This window comes from Leucopleurus acutus (genome assembly GCF_964270905.1).
Source record: "Leucopleurus acutus genome assembly, chromosome: 11".
NCBI classification, from domain to species: Eukaryota; Metazoa; Chordata; class Mammalia; order Artiodactyla; family Delphinidae; genus Leucopleurus; species Leucopleurus acutus.
In genome coordinates, this window is record NC_139152.1 from 13,417,292 (window position 1) to 13,437,699 (window position 20,408).

At 38.5% G+C, this 20,408-nt stretch overlaps 1 protein-coding gene across 1 annotated transcript in view; it reads right to left on the minus strand.

Moving 5' to 3' along the window:
* SLC15A5 (solute carrier family 15 member 5) overlaps positions 1-20,408 on the minus strand; it is a gene marked incomplete at both ends in the record, with an annotated part of 96,835 nt that overhangs the window by 27,683 nt on the left and 48,744 nt on the right. The window contains 3 exon segments of the mRNA XM_082849520.1: positions 325-456; positions 10,112-10,300; positions 18,317-18,503. Coding sequence (XP_082705646.1) covers positions 325-456; positions 10,112-10,300; positions 18,317-18,503 — 508 coding nt within the window.

Below are 20,408 nucleotides of genomic sequence, written 5' to 3' on the forward strand. Positions count from 1 at the left end.
CATTATGGAATACAGCCCTGTTGAAAGACCTAGTAAGAATATAATGACCAGTTTGTTTTAAAATACACGAAAGAAAGACAGTAGACAGGGTCTCATGAGAAGTGACATTCTGTAATTACCTCCCCCTATCAAAAGAAAAACAATTCCTAGAAATTAATGAATACAGCAAGAGTCTATTTCCTATCTTAATTCTATCTTAATTGCAAGAGTGGATCAATTTAAAAAAAGACTACACTAGCGAAGCCCCTCTCTTAAGGTTTTGTCCCTCAATTCTCTAGTCATCGAATCAATATATATATAAGCATACCGTGAAACTGTTTTTACCTTCTGAGATGAGGTAGACCAGCTCCACCATCAGTGCCCCCATGAAACAACCAAAACCATTGAACAGTGTCAAACAATTCATAGAGTTTCCTCTGATGGTACTTGGAACAAATCTGTATGATATTACACAGACTGAGAAGAAAAAAGGTCAGAATTTAGAACATTCTCTTTAAAATACTTTCATAGATATTCTTCAAATTAGTATTGATCATACCTCAAAGAAAGTTTACCAAAACAGCCAAAATTTCTGTTGGACTTTGTTAAAGTTACTATAGTAAGCTATATATGTTACAATTTACAGATGTCTACAAGGAATAAAAAATGGCAAAATATATTGCTGTAATGGTACAAGGAAAATTTGATTACTGGTGGTTGAGTGTCCCAATATATTCACCCAAATTTCACCTCAGTTGGAATATTTCTTGTGAATTTTGGATTGAGCTAAGGCTTGTACTGGTTAATATCATGGCAATCTATCAATAAGGCCTATGATTCTGTACTTCTATATATATCATTAGGTTCCCTATAGAAATCTTGAATTTATCATAGAAAACTAGCATGGAGGTTAACAGCATGGGCTCTGGAGTTAGACAAGCTTATACTAAAATCTCGGGTCAACTGTTAACTACCTCTGTGATTTTAAGTATGTTACTTAAACTTCCTAAGCCTCAGGGTTCTTCTCTATAAAATGAGAGTAAGACCATTACTCACTTGCTGAGGTGCTGTGACTGTTACTTGCTATAATATATGTAAAGTGCTTATTACAATGCTGAATAAGTTTAGCTATTTTTAACAGTATTAATTTTACCAAATCAAATAGCCCCTAACTACTTGTGTAAGGCACTGTGCAAAGCCCTTTATATGCATTTAAGTGATCCCATTTAAGGAGAGACAGTAGCTTAAGCATTGGGTCTCCAAAATGGTTATCTTTCCCCCCCAAGTCATCGTTGGAGTAATAGTAATGATGGTGGTAAGAGGTTGAAAGAAAATCACGGAGCAAAGTTCTTTTTAATTTTCGCTTAAAAATAATTTTTTCAATATCAGAAATAAATGAAATAAGTATATATAATTTTGTACATTCCATATCAACATAACTATGTTAAAATATGCATGGCAATCTAAGGGACAAAGCTAAACTATGAAGCTGGAACATGAATACATGGGAGTTTATTGTACTCATCTCTCTCTTTTGTATATGAGTGGCAAAATATTGTAAGTAAACACATTAAATAGCATGAACAGTTTTAGCTTTGACTGGCTAAATTATTGGATTTTTACTCTTTTGAACTTTGCACATTTTTCTACAATGAGAGCTAGTAGATAAACACTAAAGCTCTTTTAAAAAAGAAATGTGGTGATAGAAAACTGATATACCGTAAGCACTAAACTTTTAGTGTCCCTCTCTCTAAGAAGAATGAGATTTTATTACCTTCTCCCTTCCCTCTCAGGAAGACTTCACCCCTGGTTTCTCTGTACTTTTACCCCAGTAAAACTCTGCATTTGTCCAGCACTTTTTTTTTTTTTTTTTTTTTTTTGCGGTACGCGGGCCTCTCACTGTTGCGGCCTCTCCCATTGCGGAGCACAGGCTCCGGACGCGCAGGCTCAGCGGCCATGGCTCACGGGCCCAGCCGCTCCGCGCCACGTGGGATCTTCCCGGACCAGGGCATGAACCCGTGTCCCCTGCATCGGCAGGCGGACCCTCAACCCCTGTGCCACCAGGGAAGCCCTGTCCAGCACTTTTAAATGAACTTACTAACACCTAATGTCAATGTATTCACGTTCCTTCCTGTTTTCATTTAACATTTCTGTTTTGCTTTCTGGGTGTTCTCCACGTGTTTTTATTTATCATTTGATAAACATTTAAAGGAGTCTCTGTGCTCCAGATGTGCTGAGTTCTGGGGCCGAGGGTGGGAAAAAAGCATCAGTACATCTTTCCTGGATTTTAAACCCTGGGAGGGCAGAAAGCAGAGATATGCACAATACTAAGGGCGGTGCTAACTGGGCACGTAATACCACACATAGTTACTGGAGATGAAGGTAATGATGATGAGAAATAAAATACTGTGAAGAAGGGCTTCAAATATCGGCAACAGGAGGCCGTGGGTACCAGAGCTCTCTTGTGCAGTGCAAACCACCCGCAGGAGCCCGAGGCCAAGCTCGCAAGCTTTGTTCAGGAAGATCCAAGGGAGAGTACGAGGAAAATGCTGAAGAGGCTTTGGGAAGAAATGGTTCATGGTTATAAAAAGGATGTGGCTTATGAACTTTCCTCTTTATAAATATGAGGAGACAAACAATGGGCAGAAAGACGAAGTAGGCCGATTTCTTTCACTGAGAAAAAGCAGAAACTCTACAAGCCCATTATTACTTTGCTAGTTAATTATTAATCCTGTGCTTTTCTCTTGCTAGAACTTCTGGTGCGGTATATAATTCATGAACACACTTTGCCAGCTCTCTGCCTGCTGGTGAATCTCTCTTTGATGTCATTTTCATCGTTTTGAAAGCCTCCGGTTCCCTTTTATAGGACTTAGCACTTGAAGTCCTCCGATCTCCAATTCCAGGCGTCTACTTGCATGTTCTGATCTTTTTCAACTTTGGTGATCACCAGATTGATATTTTAGGCTCCATGATACTTCTTTTGGCATGTTGTAGTATAGATATGATCAACAAGTCTGCCACTATTCTAAAATTCTCGTTTTACTGTGAAGACACTGTAGAAAATATTCAGTGTACGGGAAAGCTGGTCTTCTTGCCAAAGAGAGCTGAAATGTGTCTCCAGGTGGAGGGTGGTTAGTGTTTTGCAAAGATGCCCCATCACAGCATATGCGGAATCTACAAACTCTAGGGCCAGAACTGCCTTCCTGACGCACCTGGTGCTAGGAACTCTTTGCTGGAAATTTCTTTTACTCCAGTTGTTCTTAAACAGTTAAAATGTGTTTATTGCATTTGGTGAGGGGTTATTTTGAACATGTGGAGAAGCACCACAGAACTAGAAAATGGAACTTTATACTATTTCCATTTTCAGGTCATTTTTCCCTCCTTATCCCTAAAAAGCTTCAGCTTTGAATCTCATGTTACCCAATTATATCACCTAATATTTCTCTTTTGTGCTGTCAGCCACCAATCGCTAAGATATTTTCCTCTATTTTTCAAAGTCATCAGCTCCCCTCTAATGGTCACACTCTCCAGTTCCACTCCTGCCTTAATCCTTGGCAATTTTAACACACACATACATATAGATCATCCTCCCAACCTTCCATCCTGCCATCTCTTGGTTTCCCGGTTCCTAACCTCCTTTCCAATGTCCTTGTCCTCCACTTGACATCAGCCACTCACACCCATGGTCACGCCCTGAATCTTGCACCCCAGACCAGGGTTGTTGAACTACAGTCAGGTAAGGTCCAGCCTGCCACCTATTTATAAATAAAGTTTTATTGGAACAGAGCTACACGCATTCACTGTATATTGTCTCTGATTGCTTATACACCACAATGACAGAGTTGAGTAGTTGTAACAGAGAGTAGAGTGTAAAACCTAACCATTTACTATCTGACACTTTTAAGAAAATGTTTGCCAACCCATGCCCTAGAGTAATAATTGTCACCACTCCATAATCTCAACTTTGTGCCTTCCCCTCTGACTACCACCTTCCATCTTCCCAGCTTACTCTTGACTACTCAACCACCAGAATGCTTGTCCTCCTTCAGGGCCTCCACTCCATTACTCCTTTTATTATTTTCACCTCTTTCATGCCCTTCATGTTCTCACTACTCTTTTTATTCAAGTTAAGTTCCACTGGCTGAGTTAAGTTCAACTGTCAGAGTCATATTCTTCCACATTCCCTCATTTCTTTGCCTGTCTCTTGCTTTCTGGAAATTGATTGGCAAAACAATTCTTTATCTGCTATCTCTGCTCCTATATCCATGCGGTCTAATGTGGCTGGAGAAAACCTTATAACCCCGTTGACCAACCCATTTTAAATTCCTGCCCACAAACCTCAAATGACCTCCCTATGCTCCATGGTAACTTCTATATCATCTCCCTGGTTCCTTCACTCCCCATTGTTCTAGACAACGACTACACGCCTTTCCCCTCTCTTCCAACCCTCAAGATGTCCTCCTTCATCCTCAGCTCATGGCTTGGCATCCTACTTCACTAAAGATATCAAATTAGCTGGAAGAGAATTTCCATAGAATCTCCACACCATGAGTTTCTGCATCTACACACTCTGACTTCCAAACTGTCCCCATTGATGAACTATGCTTGCTACTGTGTAAGCCAAATTCTCAACTTGTATTTTCCTGACACCATCAACTTTCCCTCTCTGTTGAATCATTCCCACCAGAATAATCTGTGATGCCATCATTTTTCTTCCTTAAAAGCAATACAAATAAAAAACCCTTGCTTAACCCCATTCCTTGTCAGCTACTGTTTTATTCCCCTGTTTCCCTTTGTAGCAAAGTTTTTCAAATGAATCGTCTCCAATTCTTCTTGTCCCGTTATCCCTTAAACTTATTCTGGTCAGGCTTTTGAACGTTCCCATTCTGGGCATACAAAAAACTCTTGCCAAAATCACCCATAGCCCATAGATTGTTTAATTCAATAGTCAATTCTCAGTCCTCAGCTTGTTTGATCCATCAGCATTTGACACAGTTGATCATTCCCTCCTCCTGGATACCTTTTCTTCATTTGACTTTTAAGATGTTGCATTCTTGTTTTTCTTCTTTTCTCAGGTTCTTTTCTATCTCCTTTGCAAATTTCTCATCTCCTGAATGTCTTCATAATGGAGTGCCTCAGGGCTCTCAGTTCTTGAATCCTCTTCTCTGTCTACACCGACTTCCTATGTACCCTGACTCCCTTGGTGATCTCAACTAGTCCCATTACTTTAAATACCACTGAAATGCTTATGACTGTCAAATTGCATCTGTCCCCTACTTCAGTACCAAATCATAGGCTTGGATATCCAATGCCCCTTTTGATATCTCTGTTTGACAGCTCATCCTCAACATGTCCAACATGAAACTCGTGATCTTCTCCTCAAGGCTTGCTGCACCGGTAGCCTGTTCTCTCTCTATAGATGTCAACTCCATCCTTCCAATTGCTCAGGTCAACAACTTTGATGTCATCGCTAACTCCCCTCTTTCACTCTAGTGGTCTGTCTTCAAATATGACTAAACTTTGACTATTTCTCACTACCTATACTGCTTCTTCCTGTTCTGAGACACTCATTTGTCTTCCTTAGATTATTACGTCCATGTATCTATCCTTTTCCTCACTATAGTATATTCTCTACAGCAGAGAGAGGGTTTTTCTTTTTTTTTAAGTGTGAGTAATATCATGTCACTCCTTTTCCCATGTCACTCAGAGCCCAAGTTGTAGTCTTTTTTTTTTTTTTTTTTTTTTTTTTTTTTGCAGTACGCGGGCCTCTCACTGATGTGGCCTCTCCCCCCGCGGAGCACAGGCTCCGGACGCGCAGGCTCAGCGGCCATGGCTCACGGGCCCAGCTGCTCCGCGGCATGTGGGATCCTCCCGGACCTGGGCACGAACCCGTGTCCCCTGCATCGGCAGGCGGACTCTCAACCACTGCACCACCAGGGAAGCCCCAAGTTGTAGTCTTTACAATGGCCACTTTGACTCATCTCTTACCAGTTTCTCTCTTCCTCACTCCTCCAACTGCATGAGACCCCTTGCACTTTCTTGCCAGACACACCTCCCATCTTTGCATTTACTGACTGCTTTTCCAGCAATGATATTCTTTACATATATCCATGTGGATGACTCCCTCAACTCTTTCAAGTCTCTGCTCAAATGTCACCTCTCACTGGGGTCTATCCTGACCAATCTCTTAATGCTGCAACCTGTTCTCTCCCTACTTGGCATTTCTGATTCCCCTTATCCTTTTCTATCTTTTCTTCTTTGCACTCATCAACTTCTAACATGCTCTGTGATTTATTTATTACATTTATTGTGTATTACCTTTCTCCCCTTGGTAGAATATAAGTCCTACAATGGCAGAAATATTTTCTTTCTTTTTTTTAAGCTGATGTGTCTTAAGTTCCTAGAGCAGTGTCAGGCATATTGTAGACACCCACACAGTATTATTTGAATAAACAAAAACAAGTTATGAGATAGCTGGGGTATACACTGCCATGATTAAGACATAATTTGAAGTGTTTTTTTTTTTTTTTCTTGCGGATCATCTTCAATGTCCACCATGACTTAGCGGGGTAAAAAATGTCCACTGAAATTTCGGAAGTGATCCACTGTGCTTGTTTTCTCAGTGCTAACAATGTGGGACACTGTCAGTAATTTGAATAATATATTTTTATTATACTCAAATAGAAATGGCTATAGAGTTCATCCATTCATTAGTTTATTCAATCTAGTATATAAAATATACTTATTTATCACCTACCATATATGTGTACTTTTCAGAACGCACAAGAATACAGAGAGGAAAAAGAAAGATCAGAAAATGTACTTCAAGACTGTACAGTCTCATGGTGAGAGGCAGGCAATAAACATACACTTATAAATAAGAAAAGTTTTGATTCTCACAAGTGTTATTTTAAAAAAAGTGGAACAGGGTAATGGACTGGAAGATGATGGGATGACCAGGGAATCCTCTCTGACGAGATGATCTTTGAGAAAACTCAATAATGAGGAGAAGCCAGCTGCTTGAAGAGGAAAGAAAAGAGATTCTAGACAGAAGAAGTTCAAAAGCCTTGGGGCAAAAATAAGTTTGACACCTTAGAAACACAGAATGAAGATCATCAAATTTCTAGTGAAGCGATCAGGGGAAAGAATGTTATAGAATGTGGTTGGAGCAGTACACGGAGGCTGAATCATGTGGAGTCTTACTCACCATTTAAGGAATTTATCTCCAAATCCCTATTGTGGAATTTTAAGCAGGGGAACGACAGGACTGATGTTTTAGAAAGAGCAGGATAGCTGTTAAGAGAATGGGCTCAGGCAGGAGAGGAAGCAGGGAGACAAGTTAGGAGGCTCAGAAAGAATTGGGATTAGAGGACTTCCCTGGCGGTCCAGGGTTTAAGACCCCATGCTCCCAATGCAGGGGGCAAGGGTTCAATCCCTGGTTGGGTAAGAACTTGCATGCCTTGTAGCATGGCCAAAAAAAAAGGAATTGGGATTAGAGACCAGGTGGATAGCAAAGGACATAGTGAGACAGAGCCAGATTTGTCATTTTTTCATTTTAAAAAATTTTATTTTTAGTGAAGTACAGTTGATTTACAGTGTTGTATTAATTTCTGCCATACAGCAAAGTTTATTCAGTTATACATATAAAGACATTTCTTAATGGTTGTTTTTCCATTATGGTTTATCTCAGGATATTGAATATAGTTGCCTGTGCTATATAGTAGGACCTTGTTGTTTATCCCATCCTATATGTAATAATTTGCATCTGCTAACCCCAAACTTCCAGTCCTTCCCTCCCCCACCCCCTCCCCTCTGGCAACCACAGATCTGTTCTCTAGGTCTCTGAGTCTGTTTGTGTTTCATAGATCAATTCATTTGGAGACAGGGCCAGATTTAGATTATATTTCAGAGTAAAGACAAAGACTTGCTGTTGGATTGGAGGTGAGAAGTAAGGAGAAAAAAGGGACCTAGAACGACTGGTGAGAAAGACACGATTGTGCCCACACTGCCAGGTCTCCTGATGCTCACATTGTGGTAGGTGTGGCAGAAAGAGTTATGAGCCGTACATCTGTGCTTGAGCCCTGAGTCTTGGACTATTAATTTATGTGAAAGAGAGTAACAAAAATAACAGCATACATTACTGCTGCTAATACTGAGTGCTGTCTATATATTCGACACTCTGCTTTTTTCCTTTACGTGAAATATTTCACTTAGTCCTTACAATATCCCTTCCCCATTTTATAGATGATGAGAAAGGCTCAGAAATGCAGAATAATTTTGCCAAGGTCACACAACCAGTCAGTGGCTGAAGTGGGTTTGAATTCAGATCTGCCTGACTTTAAGACCATAGATATTAACAGCTATGCTGTGCTGCCTTCCAGAAGAGTGATTCTTGATTTGACAGTTCAAAACACCCTTTCACATTTTATGTCATTTAATTCTCAAGAAGTAGGCTTCATTCCCATTGACTGTTACACTGATGCTGTGATATAAGGAAGGATTATAATTATTTCCATTTTAAAGATCTAAAAGGTGAAGCTTAGTGGTTAAATGAATTTTTAAGGTCACACATGTAGTAAGTGACAAAGCTGTAAATCAAAACAAAGTTTCTGGTCCCTACCCCATGAGCTCTGTAGAGGATAAGTCAGTTGACCTAGTTTGACCTCAGTTTCCAGATGGGTAAATCAGGGATGGGTGGACTAAATGATTTATACTACATGATCTGCCTTTTTAAGTCTATGTGTGTAAGTGCCTCTCTGGCTTTTGTGTGTTGAACCACAATTGCTTAGCTGGCTGGGCATTTCCTGACTGTATTCACTCATCACCTTCATGCATTACCTTTCTTCACATCTAACCTATAAAATTCTGGCTGACTACGTCCAACAATTTTCTGGAAACATCAAGGAAGTCACAAATATTTGTGTGGTGGCATTCTTTTATACTTCTGTTGTATTCCTTGTAGTGTTAAACAGTGATAGCCACATTTTAGAATCTCATAAAACCTTTTATTTCATGTGGAATGAAATGATTTAAAATTATAAAAAAGAAGTCTAACATATATATGACTGTAATGACACAATTTTATTTTGACTTTTTTCAAAGAACTGCTTCAGCATCATATATATGTATGTGTGCATGTATATATATATATAATATATATTTCTTTAAGGAATTTAAGAATAACTGAAGATAATAGAATCATTGAAGATTTTAAACAAGGGAAATGGTAGAATTGTCATTTAGGATAATTACTCAAAAGGTTGTGAATTGAGTAGCTAGAACAGGAGAGATGTTAAAGGTAGGAAGAGTTAGGAAGTTATAAAAATAATCTTGGTAAAGTATAATTGGTGCTTGAGTTACAATCAGGATTCCCCAGACAGGGAACAATAAGGAAGATAGAAATATAGGATGCAATAGATCACACTGATAAATACACACACACACTCACACAAATACACACACACACATTTCTGTGCAAGAAGTCACAGAAATATTGTGATGAATTTTAAAGTGGCTAGTTTAATTAATATCAGCCATCTAGATATGCCAGAAAACGCTTGATTTTTAATAAAGTTACTTTGAACCTGTCTTATGAAACACTAGTGATCCCACTTAATTTAGTGTAATTTAATTTAAAGACATTGAGTTGTCTGAAAAATTGACTCAAATTTTCATTGCTTTGCATACTTATATACTCTGAAAGTACATTAGAAATGTCATTCTTGGAGGGAGTATATATGTGAGTTTATCTATGAATGAGAGGGAGCGGGGTGGGAACAGGGAAGGGAGAAGAGGAGAGTTTGCATCTGCATATGTCAGTGGTGTCTTCTAGATTTTAGCAAAGTTTTTTCCTCCTGTCGTGTATCTGACCAAATGATCACTGCCTTTAACCAAGTTAGTAAATCTTACATTCCATTCTATCTATATTCAGGTAGAATTAATGATAGTCTGTATGTAGTAAAGGAAGGGAGAGTAATTATACATTTTTTAAAAATGAGGGTGATGCATAGGCTTGTTCTGAAGCATTGTGGGAAATCTCCAGGGTGGGACTAGATCTCCAGCTGCTTGAGGTGATGTGTTCTGTGTGAAGACTCAGTATGTTCTAACAGGTGGTGAAAAAATTGTTACTCATAGGCTGGGTTGACCAGAGTTTCAGCCACTCCAAGTAAAATGTATTGAAGAACCAGGTGGAAACAGGGCATGGAGGAAATGGTGGCAACTTTGCCTGAAAGAGACTGCTCGACTGGATGGAAGTGCTTTCTGTGTATTTCAAAGAAGCCGGCTACCATCACAGACAATGCAGCAGAAAGATTGCCAGCAACTGAAGAAAAAGTGAAAAAGAAAAAAAAATTTTAAAGAGCCTCCAAATCAGTATAATAGGCTATAGCATTTCTTACACATGGACAGTAGAGGATGTATCCTCAACATCTGTTGTTTTTGCTGATGTTCCGAGGATATCCAGATGCCAGCTAACTGTGTTGTGTGATTTTCCTGTGCTCAGGCTCTGGTCTCTCAGAAATGGCTACATTAGTTCCCTATTTCCTGACTTACTGGTTACATGGCCTCAGTTATTTAACCTCATTATCTCTTTCCTCAGCTCTAAGATGGGGTTAAAGACACTTACTTTGTAGGATGGCTATGAGATTTAAAGACAACGTACAGTTATTATTGTAACGGTTCCTGGTAGCAATTAGTAGCAATTGTTATTGAAGCTAAAGCAATGGTTTTGAACTTTTATCCTCAGATAAGTTATATTATTCTGATAACTTTTTTAGATATATCTGAATCAAAAATGATTTGGGAAAATTTTAAATAAAATGATCTCTTTATAAGATTTTAATTATTATTGAAAAACAGTTTTGAAATAACCTGTAAGCATCATCAGTCCTCAGTTTTCTGACATTTCTCTAATCTTTTCAGAAAAAGTAAAGCAGCTATTACAGAATTAAAGACTAGAAACTTTGGCTTAGGAAAAAAATATTAAAGGTGAATTAACTAGGAAACAGATATAAATGGAAGCAATTATTCAGATAATGGTTCATCTTTTCTCTTTTACTTTTAAGGAATTATCTAGGAATTTTTGGTTGAAAATGAGTAGAGATTTTGTTACAATTTTGGTACAGTTTATATCTACTGCAACCATTCCATTTCTCAATTTATCATTCCTATTACTGGACTTAATCCCATTGTTAGAGCAGAGGCAAACTTTAGCTTGATGGAATTTACTTGAAATTTAGAGATAGTCACCTTTTGCTAACTTGCATAAAAGTTCAGATAAGGCAAAGCTTTCAATTCAGAAAAATCAATCTAATGTTTAAATAGCTTAGTGTTTGTTTTGGTTGATAGAGAAACTGGTAGGTAAATTTTTTGATTGTATCTCAGCATTTAAATGTATCCATAAAATCTGCTCTTTACTGAGACCTCAAGAAATAGAAGGTGTAAAAAGGGAGGAAATCTGAATAACAGAAAATTTGAGGAATTTTAAAATTTATTATTACTTTAAATTAGGTTCCACGAAGGCCCATTCATTAATGAAGTAGAGATTTTGGTTCTGTTAACAGTTCATATTTTAAAAAGGAATTTTAATATTATCTACCTTTAAGATAAAATTCATCACAGGATTTATCTAGATTACTTGGCACATTAAGACTCACCAGAAAGAGACCTGAAATGTCAATTCAATTTAATATTTACTCTGTTACCGCTATATGTAAAGCAGTTTGCTAGGGCAGTTGGGGCCAGATTTGGCCCGTGAGTGTAGTGGTTGGCCAAACCTTGGTTTAGTCATCAGGTTTTATGGCTTACTGATGAATTTTAGCTCTGACTTGATGCGGAATTGTGGCATTTTTACCTGGGCCTCTGTTTCCTGTACATAGGCGTGAAATGTGAGAGAGAAGTCTCTTGGCCCCTTGCTCTGTCCTTGAAACTCAAAGTATAGTCCCTGATCAACAGCTTAGGGATCACCTGGAAGCTTGCTAGACATACAGAATCTCAAGCTTCATCCTAGAAGGACTGAATCAGATCTGCATTCAACAAGATCCAAGAAGATTTCTGCACACATTAAACTTCTCTAGCATAGAGCACTCTGAGACCTGGTCTAGGAAAACCCAATGAAAGGTAGTTCTCCAATTTCAAGAAAAGCACAAATATTTAACTCATTTACCTAGATATTTTAGGGCAAAGTGTATTTTACCTGAAGCATCTAGGTAACTACATTTGCTTTTTATTTGCTGCTGCACTCTGGTGCAAGTGAAAAATGGCTTTTTAAAAATTCATAACAAAGTTGGATTCCAACCTAAATTTAATCTGCTCCATTTCTATTCCTAACTTCTATTAGATCATAACTCGTCCAAAGCAGAGTGCAGTTTATCAGAATGTACACATTTTACACCTCTAGCAGATCTGTATTTACAAGATAAAGCACATGGTTCCAAAGGAGATATTATATTCAGATAAATAATGTATGTTTTAATATTGGCTGTGTGATTGTAGACAGGTCTATAAAAGTCTTAAAGCTCTTATAGTTTGTTCTATTATCCCACCATGTAATAATTTTCCAAACTAGACCACAATGAAATTTTTAAAAGTCAGAATTTATTCAAACATTTCGGTTGTACTTGCCATTTCCTATTGAAGCAGAATCTAATACTACAATATAGATACGTTAAGATTCTTCCATTATTGGTTAAATTTACCTCACTGAGAAAACTATGGGTTTTTTATGTGTAGTTTGATGTATGAGTCTCTGATGTGTAACACAACAGTAAGTATGGAATTCTACTGAGTCCTTGAGAAATTGCCCTTGGATCCATGATTTTGGAAAATTCTGAGAATATGAAATTAGCTAATGTAAGAATATACTGGTGTCCATAAAACACTCTTATAGAGACAGCTGTGATTTTATCATCGTACATATCTGCTGCCTTTGTGGAAGATCCTTCTCACCCACTATTAGAATGGCATATGTTTCTTGCTTTATTGTTTCTCCTACTAGTGGTACGTTGCTGTATCTGAATTGAGCTGTCCATATTCTGTCTTTCGTTTCTCTTTAGACCACTGGGAACTCATTTCAGGAGATTCGGCTTCAGTTTGTGTTTAAACTTCTGAATCTGGAACAGGTAACTCATTTACATGGAGATCAGTTATACAAGTGTATCTGTAGGGCATAAATGATTGCTTCAGATGGTTTACTAGATGGTCGCCTCAAATTTAATTCCAGTGTTCATGTCAACTTTAAAAGTAAGAACCTGGGCTTCCCTGGTGGCGCAGTGGTTGAGAGTACGCCTGCCGATGCAGGGGACGCGGGTTCGTGCCCCGGTCCGGGAAGATCCCACATGCCGCGGAGTGGCTGGGCCCGTGAGCCATGGCCGCTGAGCCTGCGCGTCGGAACCTGTGCTGCACAACAGGAGAGGCCACAACAGTGAGAGGCCCACGTACCAAAAAAAAAAAAAAAAGTAAGAACCTGAGAACATTAACCTGCTTTTATTAAACAAGTGAACAACTGAATGAACGAGTTATTCAGGCTAGATATTTGCATGTTACTTCTTTTAGTGTTTATACACTTCCTCTTGCCAGGTATTTTGCGATGGGTATACACTGTGATGTTTCTTGGGAAAATGTCACAGTTCTAAAAACTATAATAGAGAAAAAGTAGTTTTGATGAAATAGTCCTACTTTCAATGAAGGTGATTGGATCTCTGACTTGGTTTTTAATTTATCAAGCATTTTGATTCCAACCAAAAAGAAATTTTATATCACTGCCAATTATTAGGACTAGTAGAAGTTAATGGTTATACAAGAAGGAACCAACACCTTGGCTGTACCTATATCATAAAAGACTTTAAGTTAGAATTTGAATTTTCAAGTTTTATTTTAAAGAGGAAGGTCTGGCAGATATTTGAATATACTTCATCTGCATTTCAATATCAATGCTACTTAAAAGCCCAGATGATTGCTACCTGCTGTGTTGTACACGTCCGCTTTGTATAAGGCTTAATAACAATCTTAATTAGGCTAATCTTAGTCAGATTAATACTTGTGTGTGTCAGCGCTAGCTACTAAACGCCACATACTGTAGGGCTTTAGTTAATGGTAAGGAAAGGAAATACTCATGGTGTAAACATTTTTGAACTGACAAAGGCTAAAACAAAGGATATCCAACGATGACAGAGGATAAATCACAATATCTCTGATTCTAGATTTTTAGTGTACTAAGACTGACTTTTAAACAGACAAATCTGTCACATGTAACATTAGGAAAATACAGTCTTGATGAAACACTCTGAGCGTATCAAACCTTTGCCTTTCACAGTTCTGGAAGATTTGGAGATTTTTTTATTGTTGGTACTTTGGTACACTTGTTGTTTTCTTTAGCTGATAAACTCAAGAATGTCCTATCTTGAATAAGAAACTCCTCTTTCGTTGCACTGTTTATGAGCTAGATGAAGGAAAGTGAGCTCATTTTTTTCCCTTTATTAAATTTCTAGTTTGACCAACTGAATGAGATTTCTCTATCCCTCACTCTTGGCCGGGGCTGTGATTATCCATGTCAAACACTAGGCATCGTCATTGTCTATACCATCTGCCTCCTTAAACATGATGGGGAATGACTGAATGTGAAAGGGAGTGGGGGACTCCAGGAGCAACTACTCATTGTGATGACAAAATTTTTCATTCACTTCATAGCTTTAATTGGAAATCGCAGTCAGGATTCCAAATTAACACTGATAACGTCTATAATCTAAGAACCATGTATGGCTGGTAAGTGGAATAATGATAATGATGATGATGATGATGATGATGCAATGGGCTTAGAATTAGAAGGTCTGAATTCAAATAAGACATTATCTTTGAGACCCTTGACCTAGTAAATGATGAATTATCATGAAGTTAAGTGGGGTATGTATATGAAGGTGCCTAGGTTCCAATTAAGAATTCATAAATATTTGTATGTTCATAATTTATATACTTATATACTTCACTCACATTTTCAAGGCGCTTGGGTTCAAAGTGAAAGTAAATTTTAATGTTAGATTAATTCAGTTATGTAAATTACTATCAAAAATACCCTAGGTTTATGTTTATATGTCCTGATGAAACTTATTCATCTTCCATAATCACAAGCAGAATATGGAAAACTTAAGCAAACATTTAGTTAAAAAGATGCATACCTCTTTATATTCCCATAGCAAAATGTTATGCAAATAAGTGAACAAGTATGTAAATGAACAAATGAATGGAGTCTGGCTTAGAAACAACTGAATTCAGTATTCTGTATGCAGAAGAATATAGCTCAGTTTTTTTAGATGAATCTAGTTTCTTTCTTTTTCCTGCCCAATAAGTCTGTTACCACTCTTCATAGGGAATATTTAGTTCATTAACATCAAGCAATATGTTAGATAACTCTGTCTAACTTTCCTCTATCCAGAAAAGCACACACACTTCTTTAAGAATAAACATGATTTCAAATATGCAAGAGTGGAGGATTGTCCAAGAGAAAGTTGCTCATATTTCAAGTGAATTTAAGATTTCTTATTCTCAGGATTTTTGTTTTTTGGTTTTTTTTGGCTGCACAGCATGGTTTTTGGGATCTCAGTTCTCCAACCAGGGATTGAACCTGAGCCCTCACCTGGTCAGCAGTGAAAGTGTGGAGTCCTAACCACTGAACTGCCAGGGAATTCCCAGGAAGTTTTGTTTTTTGTTTTTTTTTTTTTTGGCGGTACGCAGACCTCTCACTGTTGTGGCCTCTCCCCCCACGGAGCACAGGCTCCGGACGCGCAGGCTCAGCGGCCATGGCTCACGGGCCCAGCCGCTCCGCGCCATGTGGGATCTTCCCGGACCAGGGCACGAACCCGTGTCCCCTGCATCAGCAGGCGGACTCTCAACCACTGCGCCACCAGGGAAGCCCCCAGGAAGGATTTTTAAAGTAGTTCCTTCAGTCATGTTGTATACCATATTTCTCTAAAGTAGCCCAATTAAAAAAATTTTTTAGTACTAAAGCATAATTTGGAAGCATAGACTCAATTTTCATGATTCTGTACAGGACTGCCAAAGTGTCTGGTATTTTGCAATGTAAATTTACCCCCATTTTCTTCTGCATTCAGTATATTAATAGTACACTTGCTGTGGGTAGGTACGATGTCTTTTCTTTTGTATCGTCAAATAGTGTCGGGCATTCACTAATACTGATTTGGATTTCACTGGCAGACAAAAAAAAAACACTTTTTAAGATTTAAGGACTGTCAAAACCTATTAAGATTTATAGTTTGCCTAAACCTATGACAATAAACAATGTCAGGGTTACTGGCTTATGGAATAAATCAAAACAGAATATGCACTAAAGACCTCTACAGTTGAAGATAAAATAAACTAGGGAGCGTTTAGTCACTTGAGTTCTTTCCAAAAACAAATCTACTTTGTGATGTGATCTTGTTGATGGCTTTGGTAAATAGGAAGCACATACCCTAAAATGTAATTTATAAACAGAGGAACAGCAAAATATATAATAATGGGTTACTAGAAGACTGCTTGGTCTTCACAGATCTCTACAAAGGAGGAATTAAGAATAACAACTGGTTAACCAAGAGAAAAGAATCAGTTGCTTGACCTTGGCTATTTCAATGAAGTTATTTCTCAAGTAGATGATAAGACATAAAGTTGCCATTGCATGCTATTTCTTTTTTTTCTTTTTCGGTACGCGGGCCTCTCACTGTTGCAGCCTCTCCTGTTGCGGAGCACAGGCTCCGGACGCTCAGGCTCAGCGGCCATGGCTCACGGGCCAAGCCGTTCCACGGCATGTGGGATCTTCCCGGACCAGGGCACGAACCTGTGTCCCCTGCATCGGCAGGCGGACTCTCAACCACTGCGCCGCCAGGGAAGCCCCATGCTATTTCTTAAGCGTTTCAAACTCCCTTTGTTTTGTGTTTATACTCACCAAACAATGAGACCTGCCCCTTGCAAATGATGACTCAATATTAGTTAACATTTATAGAGCTTTCACTCTGTGTCCCAATTGGGCTCCAGGTACTGATGTCACCTGAATGATTTCAAAAGTCTTACAGAACAAAGGGACCCAAAATTTATCTCAGGCATGCCCCTCAATAAAAAAAATAAGTGAACTAGAAGACAAGAAAGGTTAAGTGGCTTTTCCAATTCACTCAGGAGCAGCTCAGTAGCAGAGCAGGGGCTGAGACCTCCATTTCTGGTCGTTAGATTGAGCCTGGTTTTCCTGTACCATCGTTTGTCGTCTTGTTCCACGGCAGCACCTGAGGGACCACAGCGAGGCAGCGGAGAGTGTGACCAGAATGCTCCTCCTCTCCCATTTCATTGGCAGAAATTTTATTTTACAGTCTATTGATTGTGTTCTGAGTAAGAAGTCCTACATTTTTTTTCACTTTAAAAAATGGGAGTAGGCCAAAGAATCCGCCTGCCAATGCAGGGGACACGGGTTTGATCCCTGGTCCAGGAAGATCCCGCGTGCTGCGGAGCAACTAAGCCCGTGCGCCACAACTACTGAGGCCCGCGCTCCTAGAGCCCGTGCTCCACAACAAGAGAAGCCACCGCAATGAGAAGCCCGTGTACAGCAACGAAGAGTAGCCCCCGCTCGCTGCAACTAGAGAAAGCCCACGCGCAGCAATGAAGACCCAATGTAGCCAAAAATAAATAAAATAAAATAAATTAATTAAAAAAAATAGGAGTAGACCATAACAACAGCAAGGCTGTAATTATGTGAGGTATTGGATGTGTTAACTAACCTTATTGTGATAAATATTTTGCAATATAGACTTGCATCAATTCATGACACTGTGCACCTTAAACTTATACAGTATGTCAATTATATCTCAATAAAGCTGGAAAAAATGTTTGAAAACTACTGTCATACACTTTACTATTGGAAGAAGTACTATATTAAAGCTGTGAATATGACTGACTTCTAATAAATTTTTCTGCTGGTTCAGAAGTTAAAGCCTCCCAAATGTAGCTCAGCATTATTTTTTAGGTCCATTACCTGTGTTAATTTTTAAGAACATTCTCAGCATCGACGTAAGAGTAGAGACTGCTTTACTTGAAGAAGAAGAGGCCATTTGGTGGCATTGGAAGTTGCACCAAGTCTTTATGTGTGTCTTCTGAGGAAGCATAAAAGGATGAAAAGAAAATGGGACACTGATGTCTATGTAGAGATTTGAGAAGCTGGACATAATCACTCTCAAATTCACCTTCTTCCCAATTTGTCAAAATCAGACTACTCCAGAGCATATAGCTAGCTTAGATCCTAGTACAGTGTTTTTTTATTTTAAAAGTTGTAAACCATTCACTTGAAATGGTAAGTTGTACTTACTAATGCATGCCAACAGAAATGGGCCATCTCTCTTAGAGGGATATAGGCAGGTGCTGAAATACTCCATTAAAGGAGCTAAAAGTAGTAGTGGTAGGATGCTGACGACATTCATTACTGCAACTGGCAGAAGAAATCCACCCAAATTCAGGTTGGAATTCATGGTCTGCAGATAATATCCTGAAGGAATCTGTATTTGAAGGGGGAAAGAGCCATTCAGTAAGACAGTGGTTAAAGTAACTTTGGAGGAAGTGTCCTGTGGCAGATTTCTTGTCCCCTGCCAGTACTCTGTGACAGATGAGCTGGATGTTCCCCGGGTCTCCAAGGTCATGATTATGAACTGACAAAGGAGAGTAGGAACTGTGTCTAGTCTATTGACAATTCTACTGATTCTTTATGGACGAATATTTTGTCATCTAGTCTATCTTCTTAATTTTCCTTGGAAAAGTAAAAGTGACCCTAATTTTGTGCGTGGGATGACACATAAGAAATCATGTAATAAATTTGCATATAAGCAAATAAGCTTTTTGTTTTTCCCAACAATAAAGCAAAAGCCAGTAGAAAGTATTAAGACTTTCATTTTCACCTGAATTAAAAAATAGTTTGGGGCCAGACTAGATCCTTTAAATACCATCGAGTTTGATGACGAAATAGGTAAGAATGATTTTTCCCTAAGAGGGGACCCAGTGAGGAAACACATTACTTGTTGTAGGCTGTCTTTATAGGCTACCTGGATTGGCCTTGTTTTTAACATAAGCCAAATAAAACGAGAAAAGGGAGAGAAAACATACTTGTGTCTATACTCTCCTTTTAAACTAATTGTGTGGCACTAGAGGACCAAAAAGGGAACTCCAAGAAAAAAGTTGCACAATAAAGTAGCAGAAATGAAAACAAAAACGAAACACTAACAACACCTCTACCTCGCTGGAAACCATCAAGGTAGTGTTAGAATTTTTTTAAAAAAACCTAATACTAACTAAAACTCTAACATTAACTTGGAGTCTCTTCAAGTATTCCTAACCTCTCATTAGGTCACAACATCAGAACTAAAGTACAATGTCACAGGAAAAGGGGCATCTCCTCACTTTTATAGTTCATGAGCTGTGTTGCAATAATCACATCTTTGTCATTATCATTAGTAGCACAGAGTATTTCTTTCATTCCCAGGGGCACACAAAGCTACTGAGTGGCTTGGCGAGAAAGTCAACCCAAGTCTTGTCCTTGAGGAATGGATTCTCCATTTTTTCTTACAGTGTGTGAACTACATTAGGAATCCTGCCTTACCTCCATCCTGGGAGAGCAACCCGGCTCAAACATCCAGATAACAGCTTCTTGTTTGAAACCTTCACTAACTCCTTCTCTATTATCAATTGTGCAATTCGAGAAGGTATAAGGAGAAGCAGAGTCATAAGTCAGTACAGCTGCTAACCAGCCCACCAGTTGTAAAATGAGCCTATTGCTATGTTAACTGCCTAAATCCAGGAATGGACCACATTTTCACTGAGATTCTTTCTATCTGTATAAAATATGTCCTGGTGATAATTTATCTTCCAATCTTTAATTTGACCCTTGGGACTGTAAACAGGATTGTTTTGGTTGGGTACAGATGGCAAGAGGGAAGGGAGTGTTAGCTAGTTCTGCCCTAGTTCCATCAAAATATTAAGCATGTATCCCCAGTCAGAGGAAAATGAATGATGGTTTTTAAAATAGTGCTGGCAGCAGAACTACTCTAAGACTGAAAGGATCTCAGCACAACTTGAAAGTTTCTGTTACTGATTTCAAGTGAGAATTATTGTTAACAGGAATAAAGTTATTGTCGGCATGAATCACAGACACAGAAACCTGTTAACTTAATAATGTGGCAAATGTACTATTAATCTTTAGTGAAGCAATATTAATATATTGCATAATCTAAAAAAAGGCCCCGATAGCTTGAAATCATTTCTGCTTCTGCCTCAAGTTCTGAAATCATCTCCTTTAAAAATTTTAAATACTTTTACTTCATACAAGCCTCTGAGAATTCAGGAATAACTGCTGTCAATAAAGATTCATTTTCACCTTTGAATGGCCAGTAATGTCAAATGGCAACATCATT